At 48.5% G+C, this 20,420-nt stretch overlaps 1 protein-coding gene across 1 annotated transcript in view; it reads left to right on the top strand.

The window, feature by feature from the left end:
• The first annotated feature begins 18,244 nt into the window (after nucleotides 1–18,244).
• ZBTB7C (zinc finger and BTB domain containing 7C) overlaps nucleotides 18,245–20,420 on the top strand; it is a 91,001-nt gene continuing 88,825 nt past the window's right edge. Inside the window, exon 1 of the mRNA XM_054283498.1 lies at nucleotides 18,245–18,299. Within this exon, the coding sequence (XP_054139473.1) occupies nucleotides 18,248–18,299 (52 nt within the window). The 5' untranslated portion in view covers nucleotides 18,245–18,247. The remainder of the gene's footprint in view (nucleotides 18,300–20,420) is intronic.

Raw genomic sequence — 20,420 nt, 5'->3', positions numbered from 1 at the left:
TAAACAAATTAATCCTGAGGGTGCCTGCAATCTCCGTGCAGCCAGACACTCCTGGGATAAATCCTGGACCTAATTCCGAGCTGTCTGGCATCTCATGTAGGCATCCAGCTTCCGCAGAGCAGGGACAGGGAGCAGCCTCCCTGGTGTTTGACTGCGAGGCGCTGAGGGACTGGACCTTTTGCTTGTGTCTGAGAGGGCAGACGAGAGTCTTGGAGCCAATTAAAAAGCACAGCAACTTGTGAGTTTGTTAGACATGACTAAGGGCTGCTCGGGTTAATGGAAAAGTTGAGCAGAGCTTAATTGCTCCTGAATAAAGAGCGCATGGAGGAGCATGGAGGGAATGTGTATAAGGTGTAGCTTTGTAGGGTGGGAGGGAGTAGATAAGCCAGCATCACTTTAGGAAAAATATGAAACCAGGACTCAGAAGCTTTTATTGTGAGGGCTGTTGGTGCCAGAGCAGCTGCAGCAGAGAGCTGGCCTGGGATGCTGTGGTTCAAATCTTTCTTTTTTTTTTAACACATTTGCTTTATGTGGGGGGGTTTTGTGCCAAATGAGATACCATGTGCTGGTGACAATCTTGCTGTGTGCCGTGTGGCTGGCACGGAGCCCATGTGTAAGTGCTGGTGGGTGGGAGTTTGTCTGTGTGCCTGCAGACCCCTGAGTGCTGCAGGACACATGGGCTGAGCCACAGGTCCCCAGGGCTGACATGGAACTTGGGCAGTGGCACAGAGAGGGTCTTTACAGTGCTTTCCCAATGTCTTCTCCAGCCATCCTAGAATAGTTTGTGTTGGAAGGATCTTAAGGATCACCTGGTTCACCGTACCCTGCCATAGGTAGGGACACCTTCAGCTAGACCAGGTTGCAGTGACAGAGCCCAAGGGTGGAAGGTGAGGGGTGGGCAGCCTTCAGATCTCTCAGCAAAGCCTCCTCCCTCCTCCCAAGCCACTCCATCCCATGAAAAGATGTGTTTGTGCCTCCCAGCTTACTATTAAACCCCTGGTCTCCATGACCAGCCCCACCTTTTTGCTTGCACATCACTTGCTGATTTGTTTTGCAGCTATTTGGGAGGGTGAGAGAAGGGGCAAAGAAGAGAGAAGTGGTTGTGAAAGGCATCAGAGTTGTTGGAGTGAGTGCTCAGATCCCTGCTGTTGCCCTGAGGGGAGACAGGGACACCAGGCTGAGCGCGGGGAGCCCCAGCCAGCATCCACATCCCTCCATCACAGCTGTGAGGAGTCAAGGAGAGTTTAGTAAGAGTTGCATCAGCACAGAAAAACATACTTGATGCAGAAACATCATGAGGTGAAATAAAAATTTTATGTGTCTTTTCTTTTTCTCTCTCCCTCCTTTACGCCTCGGCAGCACACACTGAAGTTGCCTGGGTGGATCTGGTGCCTGCACTCGGGTCATTTTATGACTGTTCTTGCTGTTTTCATGGGAGTCAAGTGATTTATGTGCATCTTTGCAGATCTGGGCCTTTAGCTAATATCGAAGTGCACACCCACGCATGCCACTATGGCAACATCTAATAACCCCAGTGTAGAAAAATATTTCCTTTTCATTGTAGCAGTTAAGCTGGAATTTCTGAGAGGACTGATGGCATGAAGTGCCGAACTCCCACCCAGGTAAATAAGAGTTGAGCGTGTTATTCTTTCCAATTCCCTTTTTGACGAACTCCTTGGAGCGTGTCTCTGCTGATGGTGGATTGTGTGGGGAGAGGAGGCAGCTGGAGCCTGGGTGGCTTCCTCACAGCCATTCCTGCTGGTACTTTGGAGCATTTAGGCACCACCCCAGAGCTCCTGTGCTGGGAAAAGCCATCTTGCCAGTGCTGTGCAGAGCAAGGTGGTGCTGGATGAGGAGGGTGCTGAGATCTGTCCCCAGCTTTCCTCGATAACTGACTCACCCCAGTGTGACTGCAGCACTTGAACTCTGTTTTGGCAGCTCTGGATCCTAACCCTGCTGCCTTCAAGGGCAATATCTTCCCTAGAAGAGGTTTGCACTGTAGTGATGATGGTGAGATCCCTTCTGGTCCTAGGCTGGGCTCCTCATCCTCAGCAATCAGGTGCCAAATGCTCAATGTGCTCCACTGGTGCGGGTTTGGTACCAGGATTTAGGATCTAGCAGAAGCATTTGGCCCCAGAATGTTCCCTCTCCCTGGGTCACGCTGAGGGATGTTATGTGTGGATACCTGGGGGAGATCCCTGAAGGTGTTTTGAAGCCAGGGGGAGAGGGGGGAGGAATTAAATAAAAATAAGAGAATGTTTGTCCCCCGCCATAGCCAGCAAAGTGGGATTAATGAAATAATGTAGAGGGCAGAGGGAGGGCAAGGACACAGTCAGCAAAAATGGATCTGGATGGCTGTAACATAAATAGGGAGGGGGTGGAGGAAGCTGGAGACACTGCCCTGCCGAATTAGCTGGACACTGACTGTATTTGAAGCCCCTTCCAGCCTCAAAGGCCCTCATTCAGTGCCCACTTTGTTTCAACAATTAGAAAGAGGAAAGAGCATCTGTCATGCAAATTGTATGGTAGGACAGATGCCCAGTGTGAGGTCCTGCACTGGCAACCAGTGGTTCAAAACAAACAAACAAAAATGTCCTTTTCAGTCAAGAGATCTGCTGTTGGGCTCTCTCCAAATGCCTGTACATTGACAGAGTAAGGTTTTTTTCCTCAGGGTGTCCCTCCAGAGCTGGGCTGTGCAGTGACTGCTCTGCTGTGTGCATCATGAGTTAATTACCAACTTCTAATCACATCTGGTGTGGCTGTCTCACAGGCCGTGTCCTGTCTGTCACTGTGACGTGGTGAAACCTGGTGAAAAAGCTTATTGTTCTGGGTTCTCCAGAGCAGCCTTGGCTGCCTCATCCCTGGAAGTGTCCAGGGCTAGCTTGGATGGGGCTTGGAGCAGCCTGGGATAGTGGAAGGTGTTCCTGCTTATGGAAGGGGATTGGACAGGATCATCCTTAAGGTCCCTCCCAACCCAAACCATTCCGTGATTTTCTGTTAAGGCACTCCTGCAAACAGTTCTGGAGTGCTTTGGAGTAGAGTCATAGAACAGTTTGGGTTGGAGGGAATCTTCCAGACCATCTAGTTTCAATCCCCCTGTCATGGGCAGGGATATCTTCAACAACATCAGGTTGCTCAAATGCCCATCCAGCCTGGCTTTGGGTGTTCCCAGGGTGGGATGTGAACCATTTCTGTGGGCAGCTTGTTCCTGAGGATGGACTGGGCAGCAGAATTCCAAAGGCTGATCTGATGCCCTTAAGTCCATGGTGATGCTTCTTCTTTGCCACTGGATAAATGTCAGCTCCTGTTACAGAGTGCAGGAGGAGAAAAGATCCCAGATGGCCTCTCAGTTTGAAATGTCAGATGGATAGGAAAAATGGCTTTTCACTCCTACCTACTCCTCTCATATAGGGATTGATGCAGCTGGGGGCAAAGCCACAACAGCATCTTGTCTTAATTCAGGGGCACCTCCCTGTCCCCCTGTGAGAGGGGTGGGAAAGATGGGAGTTTCTGCTCACAGAATGCCTGAGGAGAAATAATTTCAAATTTTCTGAAGATATATGATAAAAACAGACTTTTGGGGTCCATACTGCTGAAGCATCAGTGACAGGGAGCACTGCTGGAAGTGGAGGCAGGATTGCATGGGAGAGCGTGGGCTTGGTGGATGCTTTCATATTTTAGTCCAAGGCAAGACCCAGTGGTGGCTCCCATTTGGAGCATGTGGACCCTCATGGAGTGGGCTGTGGGTTGTCCTCCTCTCAGAGGTTGGGATTGCTGGGGGGAACAACCCTTCTGATGGAATAAAGAGAAAATGAGGAGATGACTCTCCAAACAAGTTCTGTAGGCGCTTGCTTGGAAAGCAAACGACTGATTTCTCCTCTTGAGGGTTTTCAGATGCTCCTCTGCATTCAGCTTTGCTGGACAGTTTACAGGAAAATGCTGAGGAGGATGAAATTTCCTATTCATTCCTCTCAGTTCACTGCCTGAAGCTCGAGGAAGGCTCCCTGGCAGGTCAGTGGCAGCTCCTGCAGCAGCGTGATGGGCTCATTTCCCTTTCCCCCAGCCCCGTCTCCAGGCCCTGCTGTCACGGTGCAGCTGTGCCAGTGGCAAAGTGCAGATGCTCATTTTTTTTTATTTATTTTTTTACGAGCTGGCCGAGCCCTGTGCCGTCCCCCAGCCTTGGCACAGGAGGCTGCAGCTCCACGCACGGCATCTGCCGGATTGCCCGGGGGGCTGGCAGGCCATGAAAGGGAGCTGCGGGGCCAGGCGGGACTGGATGTGGCCGCGGCAGCGCTTGGGAGCAGATCCCGGCTTTTTTCCCTCCTTCCCCCGTGTCTGTTTGTGTTGGATGTCCCGGCAAATCGTGCCCTCTGCAGATGGGCTTTGACCTTGGCTGCCACCCAGGCTTGCTCTGCTGGGGCAGGTAGAGATGGGATGGACTCGCAGCCTTTGCTCTGCCCGTGGAGCATTTTCTAAATATGAGGTCTGATTTATGCCTGGTAACTACCTTTTTCCACTGTAAGGAAAAAAAAAAAAAATTGGTAATTTATTTTCCCAGGGTTGTGGGAAACTGCACTTACTTGAGCTTGAGGTAACTTCAGCTGAGCTTGTTGAAATCTCTGATATGTCCCAAGGCTCCTGCGTTCAGAAAATAAAAATAAAACAGGGATAACAATCCCAGTGTGCGCCATGAAAGACAGAATGGGGCAGATAGCAGGAGTTTGGGGAGTTTTTTATCTTGTACATGGATGTGTTGGATGGAAAATAAATGCACTACAACTTTAAGGCTTTGCCTGCAGCTAAATATAAGGGTGTGCTGGCTCCACCCTGCTGCTCTGTTAGGGATACAGGCATTTATTTTTCTGGGGTGGGTTTTTGCTTTATTTTTTTTCCCTTCTCTTTTATTTTTTTTATTTTTTTGGGTGAATCTCCACCGTGAAATAACCAACAGTTTAAGCGCGTGGTCCTGGAGCGTGCAGGAGATCTCCCTCCTAACGCCCTCCCCATGGAAAGTTAAAGGATTGGGACTTGACCAAATTTCAACTTTCATGTAAGTGCTGCGTGCTGTTGTCTGATGGGGAGATGAGGATGGCAGGGATGAAGTCTTAAGGCAGCAATCTACTGTTTTAATCTGACTTTCCTGAGCCCCCAGCCTGCTTGGTGTTAAGCCAACAGCCAGGTTAGCCTGGGGAAGCTGAGCTTTGTGGGGATGGTCAGCCCTGAGGGGATGATTATTATTTTCCTAAATTTTTTTTGTTTTAATTTTAGGTGAAAGCTCTGTTGCTGTTGTTAAAACTCAGAGAGGTGGTGGCAGGGTGTGTTTTCAGTCAGCGTTTGCTCAGCCTAAACTTATTTTTTCCTGACTTTCTGTTTGGGAAAGAGAAGCCAGTTTCATCTCCATTTTCTATAATCATCTGCTTATTTTATTAGCTTTTTCCAAAAGGCTGTATTTCCCCTGATGCCTGGCCACCTGTTTTCTATGAGCTGCTGAAGGTCTGAGCTCTTGCTCCGCGTGTGCAGAGCAGATTTCTTTCAACAAGCCAAAAGAAACGACACAGCTATAGACTAAAAAGGGCAAAAAACCCCACATGCTGTGCTATTTTGGTAGTAGCAAATTATACGTCCTACAAATTACCATTGGTTATGAACATTGTCCGTCTGTCTGGGCGACAATGTCCCGCTTTCAGACCACTGCTAATGCGTTTAGAATTAGGATAATACTCATTGAACTCCAAAGCGGCTCCTCTTTTCTTCGCCCTGATTTATTCCTACCAGCAAATGTCACATGCAAGTGGAAGTTTTATGGCTGGATAATTCACAGCCTGTTGGGCATCTTATTAGGAAGGGCTCGGACTTTTTAAAAAAATGACTTGAGATTGTTCTTTTAGTGTTGGGAAAGTATTGATTCTCTAGGTTTTCTTGCTTGCTGACTTTTTTAAAAATTTTTTTTCTTTTCTTAACCTCACCCTTTTTTGTTTACTTTTTGCTCTCCCTTTCTCTTTCCCTCTTCATTTTCTCATCCCTTTTTCTTTTCCCCCCTTTCCTTTCCCCCATTTTCTTTCCCCCCTTTTCTTGTCTCCCCTTTTCTTTCACCCCTTTTCCCCCCTTTCCTTTCCCTCTTTTCTTCCCCTTCCCACTTTTTGTTTTTCTTTCTTTCTTTCTCTTTCTTTCTTTCTTTCTTTCTTTCTTTCTTTCTTTCTTTCTTTCTTTCTTTCTTTCTTTCTTTCTTTCTTTCTCTTTCTTTCTTTCTCTTTCTTTCTTTCATTCTTTCATTCTTTCTTTCTTTCTCTCTCTCTCTCTCTTTCTCTCTGTCTCTCTTTCTCTCTCTTTCTCTCTTTCTCTCTCTTTCTCTCTCTTTCTTTCTCTCTTTCTTTCTCTCTTTCTCTCCTTTCTTTCTCTCTTCCCCTCCTTCTCTCTCTTTCTCTCTATTTCTCTCCTGGTTTTTTTTTCAATTTTCCCTTTATTTTGCTTTCTATTTTTTAATTTATCTTATTTTCTCTTTTCTTTCCCTTTCATTCTTTCCAGTGGAGCACAAGTTGAACTGAGGGCTTGCTCACCTTTCCATCTGAGCTTCATGAACATCAGCTCTGAAATATGACTCCAAATCCACATCGAGGACTGTGATACTATAAGAAATAGATGTAACACTAAGAAATAGATGAGGATTGCAAATAATGATTACCCCACTACAGTATCACAAGCATATTCACTATTTGATATGCCCTTCAGAGGTGGTTCATGCCCACATCTTGACCTGTGGCTGGTCTTTTTGGGCAGTGTAGAGTGAACACCCTAAGCAGATATTTCCAGATGTGACATTGCATGGGGGCTCATGGGCAGGGCTGGGAGCAGGGTGAAGCCTCTGGTGCTCCAGCTCAGTGATGGGGTGTCTGTGTGTGCTGGGGGAATCCCAGCACAGGAATACCCAGCTTTGTCCTCTCCTACAAGTCCTCTCTGGGCCAGAGTGTCCCCTGCAGCCATGCCAAGGGCAGGTTATGCCCTTTCCAGCTGTGAGGCTTGAGAACAGATGGTGTCTTGTTCCACTTTCACACCACCCCTGGCTTCCTTTCCAATTTTCCTGAGTCACCTTTTTCACAAAAGGGATTGAAAGGAAGAGACTGGCATGTCCATGGGGGCAGTAGCTTTTTCCCTCCCGTGCTGCCTGGCACATTGCAGTTGCAGAGTGTCTGGTTGGAGTTTCTGCAGCCTCTCTCTGCCCAGCATGTCCCTGCTTCTCCTCTCGGGGTTTTCCGTGCTGGTTGTCTGTGCCAAGCAGGAGACAGGAGGTGAGCTGCTTTGGACTGTCTGGGGGGAAAACAGTGCTGTGGCCTCGTTTTGTGTCAGATGGATTCAGGCATTGCTCCACAATTAATTCAAAGACTGATTCCTTCCTTCTCTTCCTCCCCCTCTTCCTTCTCTCCTCCTCATCCTCCTCTGCTTCCTCTCCTTTGGTGCTTCCTTTCCTTCTCCTCCTCTCCTTTTTCTCCTTCTCATCTTCTGCCTTCTGCCTTCTCCACCCCTTCCTTCCTCTCCACCTCTTCCTTCTATCCCCTCCTTTCTTCCCCTCTTTCCTTCCCCTCCTTCCTCTCCTTCTCCTGCCTTTCTCTCATTCTTTCCTCTCCTTCCTTCTCTCCTTCCTCCTACTCCACCTCTGTCACAACCACTACCACATGCTGGTGCTGCTGCAGGATGCAGATGCTGCACAAATCCAGAGCAACATTCCCAGCTCTGACAGTCCACAACCCTTATCCCATGCCAGAGCTCTCTCCCCCTTGCACTGCAGTGGCAGCTTTTGCAGAATCTGGGAGACCCCAGAGCATCCCAGCAGAGGGCTGGTGCTGTGGGACGCCCAGGAGCGCTTTTGAAGGCTCCTCCCTTCAGGTCCCAGGGGTGTTTGTGGCCAGGATCAGTCCCATTGTCACCCTCCAGTTGCTGCTGGGGTGGCCAAACAGGACAGCAGCCTTTTATCTCCTGGTTTACACCCGTGGGTACAAGAGAGGTGTGAAACCCCATGATAATGAAGGTGCTTTCAGAGGGCTCCTTGCACAGGGACCCATTTTCTACAGTCCTCTGTCCCCTGCAGGATGAGGGCAGGGCTGGCTGGGCTGCATCCTCAGATGTTCAGGAGCTGCTTTGGGTGGTGTTTCAGGTCATAAAACCCAAGTGCTGTGCCTGGACAGACAGATTGCTGCCACAGCATAAACAAATCTATAGAGCCCAGGCAGCCAGCTAATTCACCATGTGCAATGTGTGTGTCCCTCCACCCCTCTTGTGCTTTCCTGTCCAAACTGAGAATGGCTTGGGCATTGAGGGGAAGTCCTGTGGCTGAGGGAGCTGGGAAGGGGCTGAGCCTGGAGCAAAGGAGCTCCTGACAGGAGGGGACAGCCATGGCTCTGCTCCCAGGGAACAGGGACAGGAGGAGAGGACATAGGCTGCACCAGGGAATGCTCAGGTTGGACATGAGGAATTTTTTCACACAAGAGGTGGTTAAAAAATTGGAAGAGGCTTCCCAGGGAGGTGTTGGAGTCCCCATCCCTGGAGGTGTCCAAGGAAGGCCTGGACAGGGCCCTCAGTGCTCTGGGCTGGTGACAAGGTGGGGATCAGGCACAGCTTGGACTCCATGGTCTTGGAGCTCTTTTTCAACCAAGATGATTCTGTGATTCTCTGATTGCTGCCCTCTGGAGAGGGAGAGAGATGATGTGTATCACAGGCAGGTGCTGTTACTTACAGTGAGCCCCACATGGAGCTGGGACTGGCATGAGGTGGCACTAGAGCTTTGTCAGAGCCTTTGTCGTTCCATCTGCGTCAAGCCCCGGGAGCAGGAGTGAATCTGCTGTCCTCCAGGTGGTTTTGCAGGAGCTGTGTAATGATTGCTGGACTGTGGATGTGCAAATCCCTCCTTGCAGGTCCCTGAACCTGTGGCAGTGGGTAGGAATTAAAGGCTGTTTCTGCTGAAGGATTGATGAGCTGTGGTTGGCGCTGCTCTTTTGTACACATTTTCCATCCCCTGATGGGTAGGGTGCAGTGGCCACTGGCAAACTGAGCAAAAGCTCTGCAGAGCACTGAAAAGGGCTGTGTCTGTGTGTCTATGGGCTGCAGAGGGGCAATGCACACCCACTTGGGGGCTAGCAGTGCTTAGAAATGGAGGTTTTCCTTTGGAAGCCTGCGTGAGCACCATTTCCCGGGAACTGCCTAATTTAAATCATCTTTGCTCTGTTTTGTCCTATCCATTATTTTCAGCTGTCAACATTAAGTGCCACAAAGACCCTGTAATAGGCTTCTTTCTGCTTCCCTCTAATAATCCCAGAAACAGTCACTGGGCCCTTTGTCTGGGGCTCTGTGATGGCTCTCAGTGTTCAATTTGCTGGAGAGGAACCACTTTGTGGAACAGTAGGACAATCAGTGAGGCAGTGGCTCGAGTGCTGCCATCCTCCCTTTGAAGAAGCAGGAGAGGAGCGAGATGGAATTGTGTTTTGCCCATCATGGTTAATGACTTCTAAGAAAAGCTTCAGTGGCAGCTCAACAAAAGTGATCCTGGCTTGAAAAAATAGATGCATTTAATTTGCCCCAGAAGTTGTTGGGGTTCAGAGTGATCCTTGGAGCTGAATGAGAACAGTGAGATCTGGTGGTCAGGTCTGGGTTAGGACTCAGAGTCCGTGTCCAGCAGGAGGGTCCAAGCCTTGTATGTCATGGCCAGGATGAAATGCAGCAGAGGTGAGTGTTGCCAGATTTTCTTGGCTTTTTTAGGCGTTGGTAGGACCCAGTGAAAGGTCTTTACACTGATACCAGGTCCTCTAAAGAAGAGGTGAAAGGTGAAACAGCAGGGTCCTGTCAATGCTGTGGATCCATCTTTGGCAGTCGTGAACTACACAGACATTTCTTACATGTCCTCAGGGGTGCCTGCTTGAGCTGGGGGTGAACCAGGAGGCTTCTTGAGGGCTCTTTCAGTATTTGGATGCTTCAGACTTTATCTCTTCCTTGGGGTTGTACAAGGCATCCTATTCCCAACTCAGCATAGATTGAGGAAACTTTACCCTGGTTTCTTACTCCTCATCTTTTACTGAAGAGGAGGAACAGCAAGTTCCTCCACTGCATTAAATATCTCAAAACATCCAGCATTCCATATGATTCTATATGGATTTTGTGCTGTTTTCCTTATCTTACTTGTGCTGCTGCCCTCAGCCGTGCCCATCTCCTGCCCCTTCTGCCATCAGTTCTTGCTCCACGTCTGCCCTCCCAGTCTGAGGGACTCTGATTCAAAAATCTGCTTCAAAATTTCTGCTTCAAAAATTCCCCTTGTCAAGGGATCAGCTCAAGGCAGCTAAAAGTGCCCAGATTACAACTAAAAGTACCCTAACAGTGCTGCACTGGGGATTAAAAGGCTGTTTGTCTTCACTGGTCAAGAATGGCTCTGTGACAACCTTCTTAAGGGAGATTTTAGGGAGAGTGAAGGTGTGAGGATGGAGCTTGGTGTGGTTTTGAGGAGCTCCTCCATGCACTGCCTGTCATACCTTTATTGCTCAGCCCTCTTGGTCCTGGATGTGAAAGGTACCAAGATGGAGGGAGTCAGGGATGGCTCAGAAAGCAGGTGAAGAAGAGTAATAATTCAGCTTTTCTATAAGTGCGTAAACTAGCTGTTATGGTGGGAACATAAATAATAAGGAGAAAAAGAAGTTTCCAAGTAAGTGTTGCAAGAAATAACTTTGATTTTTAAATTTGAGCTGTGCATGCAGAAGCACAGGATGGTTTCTTCTGAGTCTATTTATCCTGAAAATTTTACAGGGACCATTGTCAAGTTTGTTTTTTCTGCATTGTTTTTATGTTGACTGGTGCTGCATTTAATCTGCCACCACTCTGCTCAGACCCTTTGCCTGCTGCTTGGCTTTCTTGAGTCCTGCTGGAGTGTCTGATGGGTTTTTGTGGCCTCCAAGCCTTATTCCACTCCGTGCTAAGACAGCAGCTTTAGGAATGAAAAACGAGTTCAAAAATGGTGTTAAAGAAAAGCTGTTGGTGTAACATGATTTTTGCTCAGTCCCATATGGCTTGGGGGCCCTAGGCTCATTTAAAAAACCCACTTAAAGTGTGCTCTGCCTCACAAATGCCCCACAAATATCCCCTTGATGTTAGCATGGCCCACAGCTACACCTGGGTGCTTTCCATGAAGTCCCAGGTCTGCAGCTGGGTGGAAAGCTAAAAATCTAAGGAAAACTGTCATGACAAAATCCAGTTTCAAATGTTTTAAAATGTTTTAGCCCATTTGGTTGTGGAAAGAAAAGTTGCAAACTGGACCTCTGAGCAATCCCAAAGGAAAAGAAAAACAATGTGTTAGAAGGAGGAAAAATAAACCCCAAAAGAGCTGTAAGTGTTGAAGGCAGTGTCATGAGCTTGGGATGGCGTGAGCACTCAGCTCTGGCCAGGGCTGGCAGTAAAGCTGAAGCTGTGGTCGAGGAGAGAACTTGCCCTTGAGCTCTTCCTTGGAGTCAAGGAAGGTGGATTGTTTTCCAGTGATGAAACTTCCTATTGAAAAATTGAATGTTTCCTTCTCTCCCTTGTGAATGGGACGCCCGGGAATCGAAGCATGCTGGTTCCAATTACCAGCGCAGCCAGCCCAGGTGCTGCAGTCAGTCAGGAATTTATACCTTTTCATACGTTCTAGAAAAGATAAAAACTTTTTTTATGATTATTATTTTTTTAGTATTTTCTCTTTTTCATTGTATGTAATGAATTCAAAGCGGGAGCACAGCCAGACTGCTTTTGATTTGTTCCCATATTAATGTTTTATGTCTGAATATGTGCCTGGTCACTCAAATTAGTCAAACTTGCTACTGCAGTTGAGCCCAAAAATATGGTCCCCAATCAATGCAGGCTCATTGATAGGGCTGGAGCACCTCTCCTTTGCAGACAGTCTGGGAGAGCTGGGATTGTTCAGCCTGGAGAAGAGAAGGCTCCAAGGTCTCTCCAGAGATCTTATTGTGGCCTTTCAATACTTAAAGGAGGCATACAAGAAAAAAAAAAAAAGAGTTTTTAGTAGATAGAATAAAGGGTGATGGTTTTAAAGTGAAGAAGGGGATGACTAGAATCTAGGAATTCAGACTAGATGCAAGGAAGAAATTTTTTGCTGTGAGGATGGTGAGGCCCTGGCACAGGCTGCCCAGAGAAATGGTGGGTGCCCCATCCCTGGAAGTGTCCAAGGTTAGTCTGGACAAGGCCTGGAGCAACCTGGGATGGTGCAAGGTGTCCAAAATCCCTTCTCCCCAGGCCTTTCCCTGCCTGGCTGGGCAGGGTGGGTGGCCTGATTTACAGGCAGTGCTGGCTGGAGCTGGAGTGAGCTGTGACTGCAGATGGGCCCGCAGGCCCCGGCTTTGCATGATGCCTTCTGCAGATACGCGGCAGAGCACAAAGGCCCCGTTAAGGCAGCCAGTTTGGCTGCAAGTGCACACCCTTTCCAGAGCACAATTGGCTAAGTGGTGCTCCAGGACCAGGCTGCTGCACCCCCACGTTCCAGGTGATATTTAGAACAGGAGCATACATCTCTGGCATTGTTTCCATCCAGGATTGCCTACAGCTCTTCAGGCAGGATCATCCCTACTTTCCTACAGGGTTACACAAAGCCTCCACAGAGGCAAAACCTGCCCTGCAGTCTGAGACAAGGGGCAGCAGGCAGATCATGGAATCTGAGTCCTTTACAATGGGAAAAAGATCTTTGAGTCCAGCCATTCTCCCAGCTCTGCCAAGGCCATCCCTAACCTGTGTCTTGACACAGCTTTTAAACCCCTCCAGGGATGGGGACTCCACCAGTGCCATGAGCACCCTGTGTCAGGGCTGGGCAACACTTTTCACTAAGAAATTTCTCCCAAGATCCCATGTAAACCTGCCCTGGTTCAATTGGAGGCCTTTCCCTCTCATCCTGACCATTGTTCTCTGGGAGCAGAGCCCATTCCCATCCCGGCTGCACCCTCCTGTCAGGGAGCTGTGGGGAGAGAAGCTCTGTCTCCTCTCAGACTTCTTTTCTCCAGGAGTAACTGGCTGGAGGAGAATGAAAGGATACACAAAGCAGCTTACAATGTATGGAAATGTTGCATATAGATGTGTGTGAGTGCAGGAGATTCCCATTGTACGGTTGTGTTACCGGGAGTACACGGTCATTAGGAGTGAGCTGGAGTGGGAACACCTGCAGGGCCAGAGTTAAGGGTGATTATGCAGCCCAGCCCTGGCTTTTCTTCACTTTGGAGAGCTGCACAGCATAATTTCATCATGGGTTTATATACAGCTAATTGGCATATAGTTTGATATGCAAATAAAAACCATATAAATATCAAGAGAAAGACTTAAAGCTGTGCTTTCCACTGTCATGCTACAATCCTTGCTTTTCTGGTCAGTCTAATCTACTCTATTGCTCCTTTCATCATCTTGTGTTTTGAAAGCATGATATCTCTTTCAAAGAACATCTGTCAGACGTATATTAATTAGTTAATTTTTCTGCATGGAATGTAAACACGAGGGTGGAGAACCCAAAGCCCTGAGGATCCAATGAGGTGTGTGGCCAAGTAATTATTTTGGAGTAATGCAGAGATGTGGCCTGTGCTCAGTCTATAAAGGCTAGAAACAGGTTTCCTAACAGATATAGTCAGTTTATGCTAAAGACTGAAGTGAAATTGTCTTGATGTGGGCACTGGAGCCTGTGTCACAGACACACCATGGAGATGGCATTTCCAAACTGAGCTTTCTAAGCCAAAGATGCTACTGGCAGTGGTGCTGAAGTATGTTTAAATTCAGTTTTTAATTAAGAATATTAAGTTTCAGTAGTTCAAGACTGGAAGATGGCATGGAGAGAACCAATATTTTTATGTTGAAGGAAAATTTAAGGTGTAAATTTGTTAGCTGGTAGCACCAATTTTCACTCCTGACTTGGGGCTGCCTGGATGCTTCTCATGTGGTTCACACTGAGAACCAGATTTACTGGGATTTTTGTGTTTTGATCTTGGGTGAATGTCTTTTGCTGTGAGTCTTCAATCAGATCTATTTCGTATGATAACAAGAAATAGGTTTTTGTGTGAGGGGACTGTGACGTGGTGTACAAGCACAGCATTTGGGCTGGAGAGGAGCTTGGTGTGCAGTTCTGGGGCCAGATGCAGTGCTGTCAGTAGGGCAGAAGGGTGAATTGAGGCAGGGCCATGCACAGGTAGGTGCTGTACAGGAATTCCCAGAGGGTTCCTCAATCCCAGAGCACATCACTGGCACTGGAGCATGTCTTGCCATTGGGGACATTCAGAAATCCTGCTAAGGTAGGGTCTCCTCTGTCAAATCCCTCCTTGGACCTCTGGCTCTCTTGGCTGAGGTGTCCCCAGGCTCACTGGTGGTCACTGTGCTGGGTTCCCATTTCTGACCCTGTGTGGGACAGCTGCCCCTCTATTCTTGACAGCAAGGCTCTTCCCTTTGGCACGAAACAAAATGCAGTGTCCTTTCAGCAGGCTGAATTTTGGATTTCTGCAGGTTGCACCAAAGTAGTGTTTAACTTCTACCATCTGTCTTTACCACTTCTGCCTTTCCTTATGTGTCTTTTTATATTTTTTTCTTTTTTTATTTGCTTCCTGGCTTCCAGTCCACTTGGTAATGTGTTCAGTGTGGACTATTAATATATCCCAACAGAAGCAATTCTACTTATCTTTTCCTTTTGGAGTTAGGATTAGGGAATATCCCTTAGCCCTCCTTTTTCTTTCCCCCACTTTTTCTATTTTTTCTTTGTTTCCATCCTTCTCCTTCAGAGCTAAACTCCAGAGGAGGCCACGGAGCTGCTGCCAGGGCTGGAGCCCCTCTGCTCTGGAGCCAGCCTGGCACAGCTGGGGCTGCTCAGCTGCACCAGAGAAGCTCCAGGGACACCTCAGAGCCCCTGCCAGGGCCTGCAGGGGCTCCAGGAGAGCTGCACAGCCCCTGGGGACAAGGCAGGCAGGGACAGCACCCAGGCAATGGCTCCCACTGCCAGAGGGCAGGGACAGATTTTGGCACATTGGGAATTAGGAATTGCTGGCTGGGAGGGTGGGCAGGCCCTGGCCCAGGGTGCCCAGAGCAGCTGTGGCTGCCCCTGGATCCCTGGCAGTGCCCCAGGCCAGGCTGGATGGGGCTGGGAGCAGCCTGGGACAAGGGAAGGTGTCCCTGACCATGGCCCTTCCAACCCACTCCATTCTGATTCTGTGAGCTGTGTAATTCTGCAGTAGAGTGCAGATTGGTACTAAGGGCTATTTTTTTGGTTTTTTTAATAAGCATTGTTTTGTCATACCTGTCCAGCCAGATAATCGCAAAAATGCCTCAAGGACAAAGGGAAGGCGGCATTCACCATCAGCTGGGGATCTGTAAAATGCCGCGTACCCCGAGATTGTCGTGAAGCCTCGACACTGGCAAAGCTAGGCAGAGGATTTTTTTGCTGGGTCTCGTGGTTTCCTTGCCTTGCTGGATAAAATAAAACCTGCCAAAGCAGCGGCAGCGAGCTCCCATCTATCTGTTCCCATACTCCCAGCCGCTTCTGCCTGAATTATTCATGCTCCGTAAGTGATCTGCAAACAGCTCCTGTGATCTCCCTGTGATCTGTGGGTATGCCAGACTCACCCCTGCTTAGGTCAGGGCATTTTCTTGTTTCCTTCCCCGCGGCAGGGAGTCTGTGGGAATCTCCAGATTCCTCACCGCCTCTTTCTGATTAGCCCAGACGTGTATTTATTATTTACGTGGCAGGATTTGTTCAGCTGTCCCAGGCACACGGTATTATCAGCGGATAAGCAGGAAGACTCACTGCAAACATCTGTAGTTGTTGCTTGACAAATCCTGTTTGTATAAATAATATTAAGGAGCTGCAGAGGCTGTTGTGGAGTAAATACCCTCGTGACTGGAGGCAGCACTGCCAGGTTTTCACCTGCGTGTGCATCTCAATAGAGATTTACTGGGCTGTTTTACACACACATATATGTACATATAAAATACCTCAGTTTATTTTTTTTAGTTTAAAGGCCCCTTCCAACCCAAATTATTCTGCTATTCCAATATATATGTGTGTGTTTTCTGTATTTGCCCTTTTTTTTCACAAGCTCTTTCCCTGTATTTATTTCAGCTTTTAAGGTTTTTTTGTACTGATTTGGTCATGGAAATAGGTTGGCAAAGCCAGAGAGAAGAGCAGTTTATGGGCAGGTTATTGGCAGGTATTTTGTGTGTTCTGCTATCCATATCATTAATGAAATGGGCTGTGGGCCCGCCTCTTCCACCACCAGGTACCACTTGGATCTGCCTCTCCAGTGTCATCTACTTCTTTATTTTGGGATGAGGACTGGGATGTTTCAAGAACCCACTGCCAGTGGAACTGCAGCTAATGCTCTGAGCAAGGCACGTGGGGCCCCCTGGTCCCCTTCTCCAGCTGAGGGAGTAATTTGGGATGAAAAAAGCTCCATTTAGGCTACCTGCTTCTTTATGCTAACCCATAGGAGGACCTGTGCCTCGTTCAGGATATCCCTCACCTACGACATAACCGGGATACAGTGAGTTTGTTAAAATGTCCTGTCTATCTGCGTTCTGGAAAGAGGATTTTCTATTAAACCTTAGGGAAATTACTGGCCTTGTTAACTAGTGTGGAAGTAATGAACCACAGCAGGGTGACTCGGGAGATTTGGGCCCTCGCTTCGTAAGGCTGCATTGTTTCCTCAAATGAGAGAAATAATTTAAGCAAACAAACGAACAAAGAATTTCTGGAAATTAAAGTACGGTACAAATGGGATGATTTGCTCATCCTCTGTTTAATAGGAGCGGTGCAGTGAACAATTGTGTGGTCGACCTCAGAAATCTATCCATGGTAACTAGTCACAGGAGAGAAAAATAGACAGCCTGCCATCAACTTGGTATTAAAGTTCTATTTTCCCTTTTTTCCACGGTTGCGGGCCAGTCAGGGACTTTCCATGAGCAATCAGCACAGCAGAAATCCCCTTCTGCTCCCTAGCAGCCATCTCTGCTCAACAATCCAAAGTGCTTTTTGTGCTGGTTTTGGCTTAAGTGGGGTTTGGTGCCAGTTTTCAGTGGGATCAGGCTGGGGCAGACCCTTCCTGAGAAATGCATCCTGCTGAAACAGGGCTGTCATAGAACCACAGCATGGTTTGGGCTGAAAGGCACCTCTCAAACATCCAATTGCACCTCCTGCCATGGGCAGGGGCAGCTTCCACCTGACTGGGTTGTTCCAGCCTGGCCTTGCCCCTTCTGCCCCATGGCTGAGGTGTGTTTGTTGTGAAGGAGCCTTTGGTGTTGTCACCTCTACCAGGTGCTGGGTGTTAAATTCCTGATGGGATTTGAGGTCTGTGCAAGCCCTGCAGGACCCCAGGGGCTTTGGGCAGGTCCTGCAAAGAGCCCAGAGGAAGGGCAGAAAGACACTGCCAGGCTGGAGTTCAAAAATAAACACATCAGAAATACTGGGCCTTCAGGCTCGATGGTCTGTTCCTCAAAAGACAATTTTGGAAGGCATCGCTGTGCTTTTGTTCTTCCATTAGGCAGCTGAGGAGAGAGCATTGTTTTCCTGCCCTCATCCGTTCCCCTTGTAGGGGAAGAAGGAGGACTTGGCCACCCTGAGCCGAGCATCCCAGGGGAGCTCCCAAACAAAGGGCTGCGTGGAGAAGGATTCCGTCATCCTGTCCCCGCCGTCCCCTTCCCTCCCTTCACCCTGCCCTCGGCACGGCCGGGGAGCACGGCGAGGGGAATGTTCCTCCTCCTGCTGCTCCCTGGAAACCCAGCTAACTTCTCTTGCCTCCAGGTTTGCTGCTGCCTGTGCGCTTGGCAAGGCAGCCCTGGGTTTGTCTCCTGCCAGGAAGGTGTGTGAGCCCTGGGATGGTGTTGTGGCAATGTGACATGTCCAGGTGTGCTTGGGTAACACAGCGCTCCTGAGGAGTGTGGTGTGGGTGCTCCTGGATGTGGGTTGAGGCTCTGTGGACACATCCAGGTGTAATTTCTCTCCTGTGTGCTGCAGGCATCCATCCTGATCTGCAGAGAAGACCTGTGGGCTGGAGAGCATCTCCTCAGCCACGCTCTGCGTGGCCCTTGAGTTAATTCCCCAGGCAGGAAAATGTGGCTGGCTTGTGAAGCTGGAATGGTTTAGGTTTTTGGTTTTTTTTTTATTTTAGGTTGTGTAGGTTTATTTACAAATAGCTGTACTAACACCAACCTATCTTGTTTTGCCCAGGCTCCAAGACTGATCCTGCTGAGAGCCCCTGAGATACTGAACTCTATGAGCGGAGACCTCTTGACTGCACTCAGCACCTTTCAGGACCAGGCTCTAGGTAATTGTTCTAATTCTTCGCCTGGATGACGGGGGAAATTTGCTGTGCTGGGCCATACAGACCATCTGAAATGACATTTCTAGTTGTTTGTCCCATGAACCTGTGGATTTTTTTTTTCCTGCTGAAAGTTGTCACTCTAGATCAGTGGCTGGGCCCTACAATAAAACCTCTGATCCCTCAAGTATAAAGCAAACTACCAGCCTTGCTTCCAGAGGGGGAATCATAGAATGGTCTGTGTTGCAGGAACCCTAAAGGCCATCTAATCCAAGCCACTTGTAATGGGACATATTCAACTAGACCAGGTTCCTCAGAGTCCCATCCATCTTAACTTGAATATTTCCAGGAGGAAGGAGGCATCCTGGAGTTGCTGGATCACCATTCTGGTAATGGTCACCAGCTGTGGTGCTTGGGAAGTTCTCCTGAAGTTAACTTGCTGAGAGCTGTAAAAACAAACAGTCAATATCAAAAAAAGTTGTTCACTACCATCAAAAGCAATCAAAGGCTTAAAATACCAATATTTTTTGGCAAGGATGCTTGTTCAGATCAGGCTTTTAAGAATTGCTTGAAACCTACAGCTGCAGGAGCCTTCTTTTTAAAATAAACTCAGCATCTTATTTGTCTGGGTTTCCAGTAGCTTTATTCTCCTCCAGACCTGACCTCACTGTTATGCCTCTGAGGAGCTTTAAATCTTTGCTCCAAGGTGGATAGATGGAAATGGAAGAGCCTGGGGCCTGGCACTGTCCTGCTCTGCATCTTCATGGAGATGAAGATGGTGCTTTGCCTGGGGGGTGTGGGCAGCATTAGATCCAAGATTTGTGCTTTTATCCCAGCAAGGCCAGCTCAGACACAGAGCACCAGCTGGAGAGGTGAGGGTGTCAGGGGTGGGTTTTAAGGGGAGTAAGAAGGAAGCAGGATGCTGTGGATGTTACTCCAAAGCACTAAGGATGAAGGATTTCCTGTAGGATTGACTTCCTGAGTGAGATGACATTCCTTGCAAAATTCTCCACGCTGATAGAAGTATCAGTCAATAGAAGGTTATAATTTTTAACCTGTTTTGCCGAGTTTTTCCCCAAGTCAATAAAAACCAGCTCCACAGTGATTTCAGCAGAGGATGAAGCCCAGCCCTCAGATCAGGGTGGCTTGGGGGCCGAGGGCCTTGCTGCCCCCTCTCCCAGGGCACCCTCTGTCCATGCAGGAGCAGAGGGCTTTTCTCCATCCCTTGCAGCTCTGTGTGGTGACACTTTCAGGTCTCAGGCAGGAGGACATTGACTGGGTTGTTTCCTGTTTTGACAGTCTCCATTTCAAATCCTCTGTAACACGGCTCTGTGCAGGGAATTAGAACAGCACATCCCCTGTCCTCCTCCCTTGAATATTGCACTGGGGAGCTAGGCTCATGTTTCCAGTGGGGAGGGAGAATACACAGGTCACGAAACAGGCTCAGAGAGTGAAAGAGAGGAAAATGGAGAATGAGAAAGAAGGAGTACATTCAACAGGAGGGCAGCAGTGGGATGTTTTTCTGTATCCATGCAGAATTTGTGGGAATGGGGTTCTCCTTCAGTGCCCAAAGTCACATACTTTGTGTTTAAAGTGCTGCTGTCAAAGCTTGGAGAATAACTAAAACAAAAAGGTCGCAGGTCAAGTGGATGTTTTCCAATTAACCGGAGCTCCATATAAATCCTGGGCAAGGAAATAACCCAACAAACATCCACCAGCCCTGTGCCCGTGTCCCCCGCTCGGGTGCTGGCTGCTGGTGGCAGCAGGTCCTACTGGGACATGCCACAGGCAGTCAGCTGGCTCAGCATCCTGAAACAGTCCTCAGGCAGCAGCCCCTGCCCAACAGACTTCTGTGCAAATTTCAAATTCAGCAGGATTGGTTTCAGATTTGGTCTAGATCAGCAATCAGGAGGGTCCAGAGTAAGCATGGAAGGTGAGAGAACACCAGCCTGTGGGCTGGAGGCTCATCCTAAGCCCCTGCAACACATCTTTGGCTGAGGGCTGGTGTTTGCTGCTCTAAATTCAGCAGTTTTGGGTAGGAAATGCTCCAGGGGAGCATCAGGCAAATGTGTCTCTGCCACTGCTGCGCATCACCCCTTGCAAACTCCCCCCACGAGGTTTTGGTGT

Source organism: Melozone crissalis, unplaced genomic scaffold (assembly GCF_028551555.1).
Source record: "Melozone crissalis strain CALT ecotype California unplaced genomic scaffold, PUWL_Pcris_2 ptg000036l_1, whole genome shotgun sequence".
Taxonomy (NCBI): Eukaryota; Metazoa; Chordata; class Aves; order Passeriformes; family Passerellidae; genus Melozone; species Melozone crissalis.
This window is presented reverse-complemented; position numbering and strand designations above follow the sequence as displayed.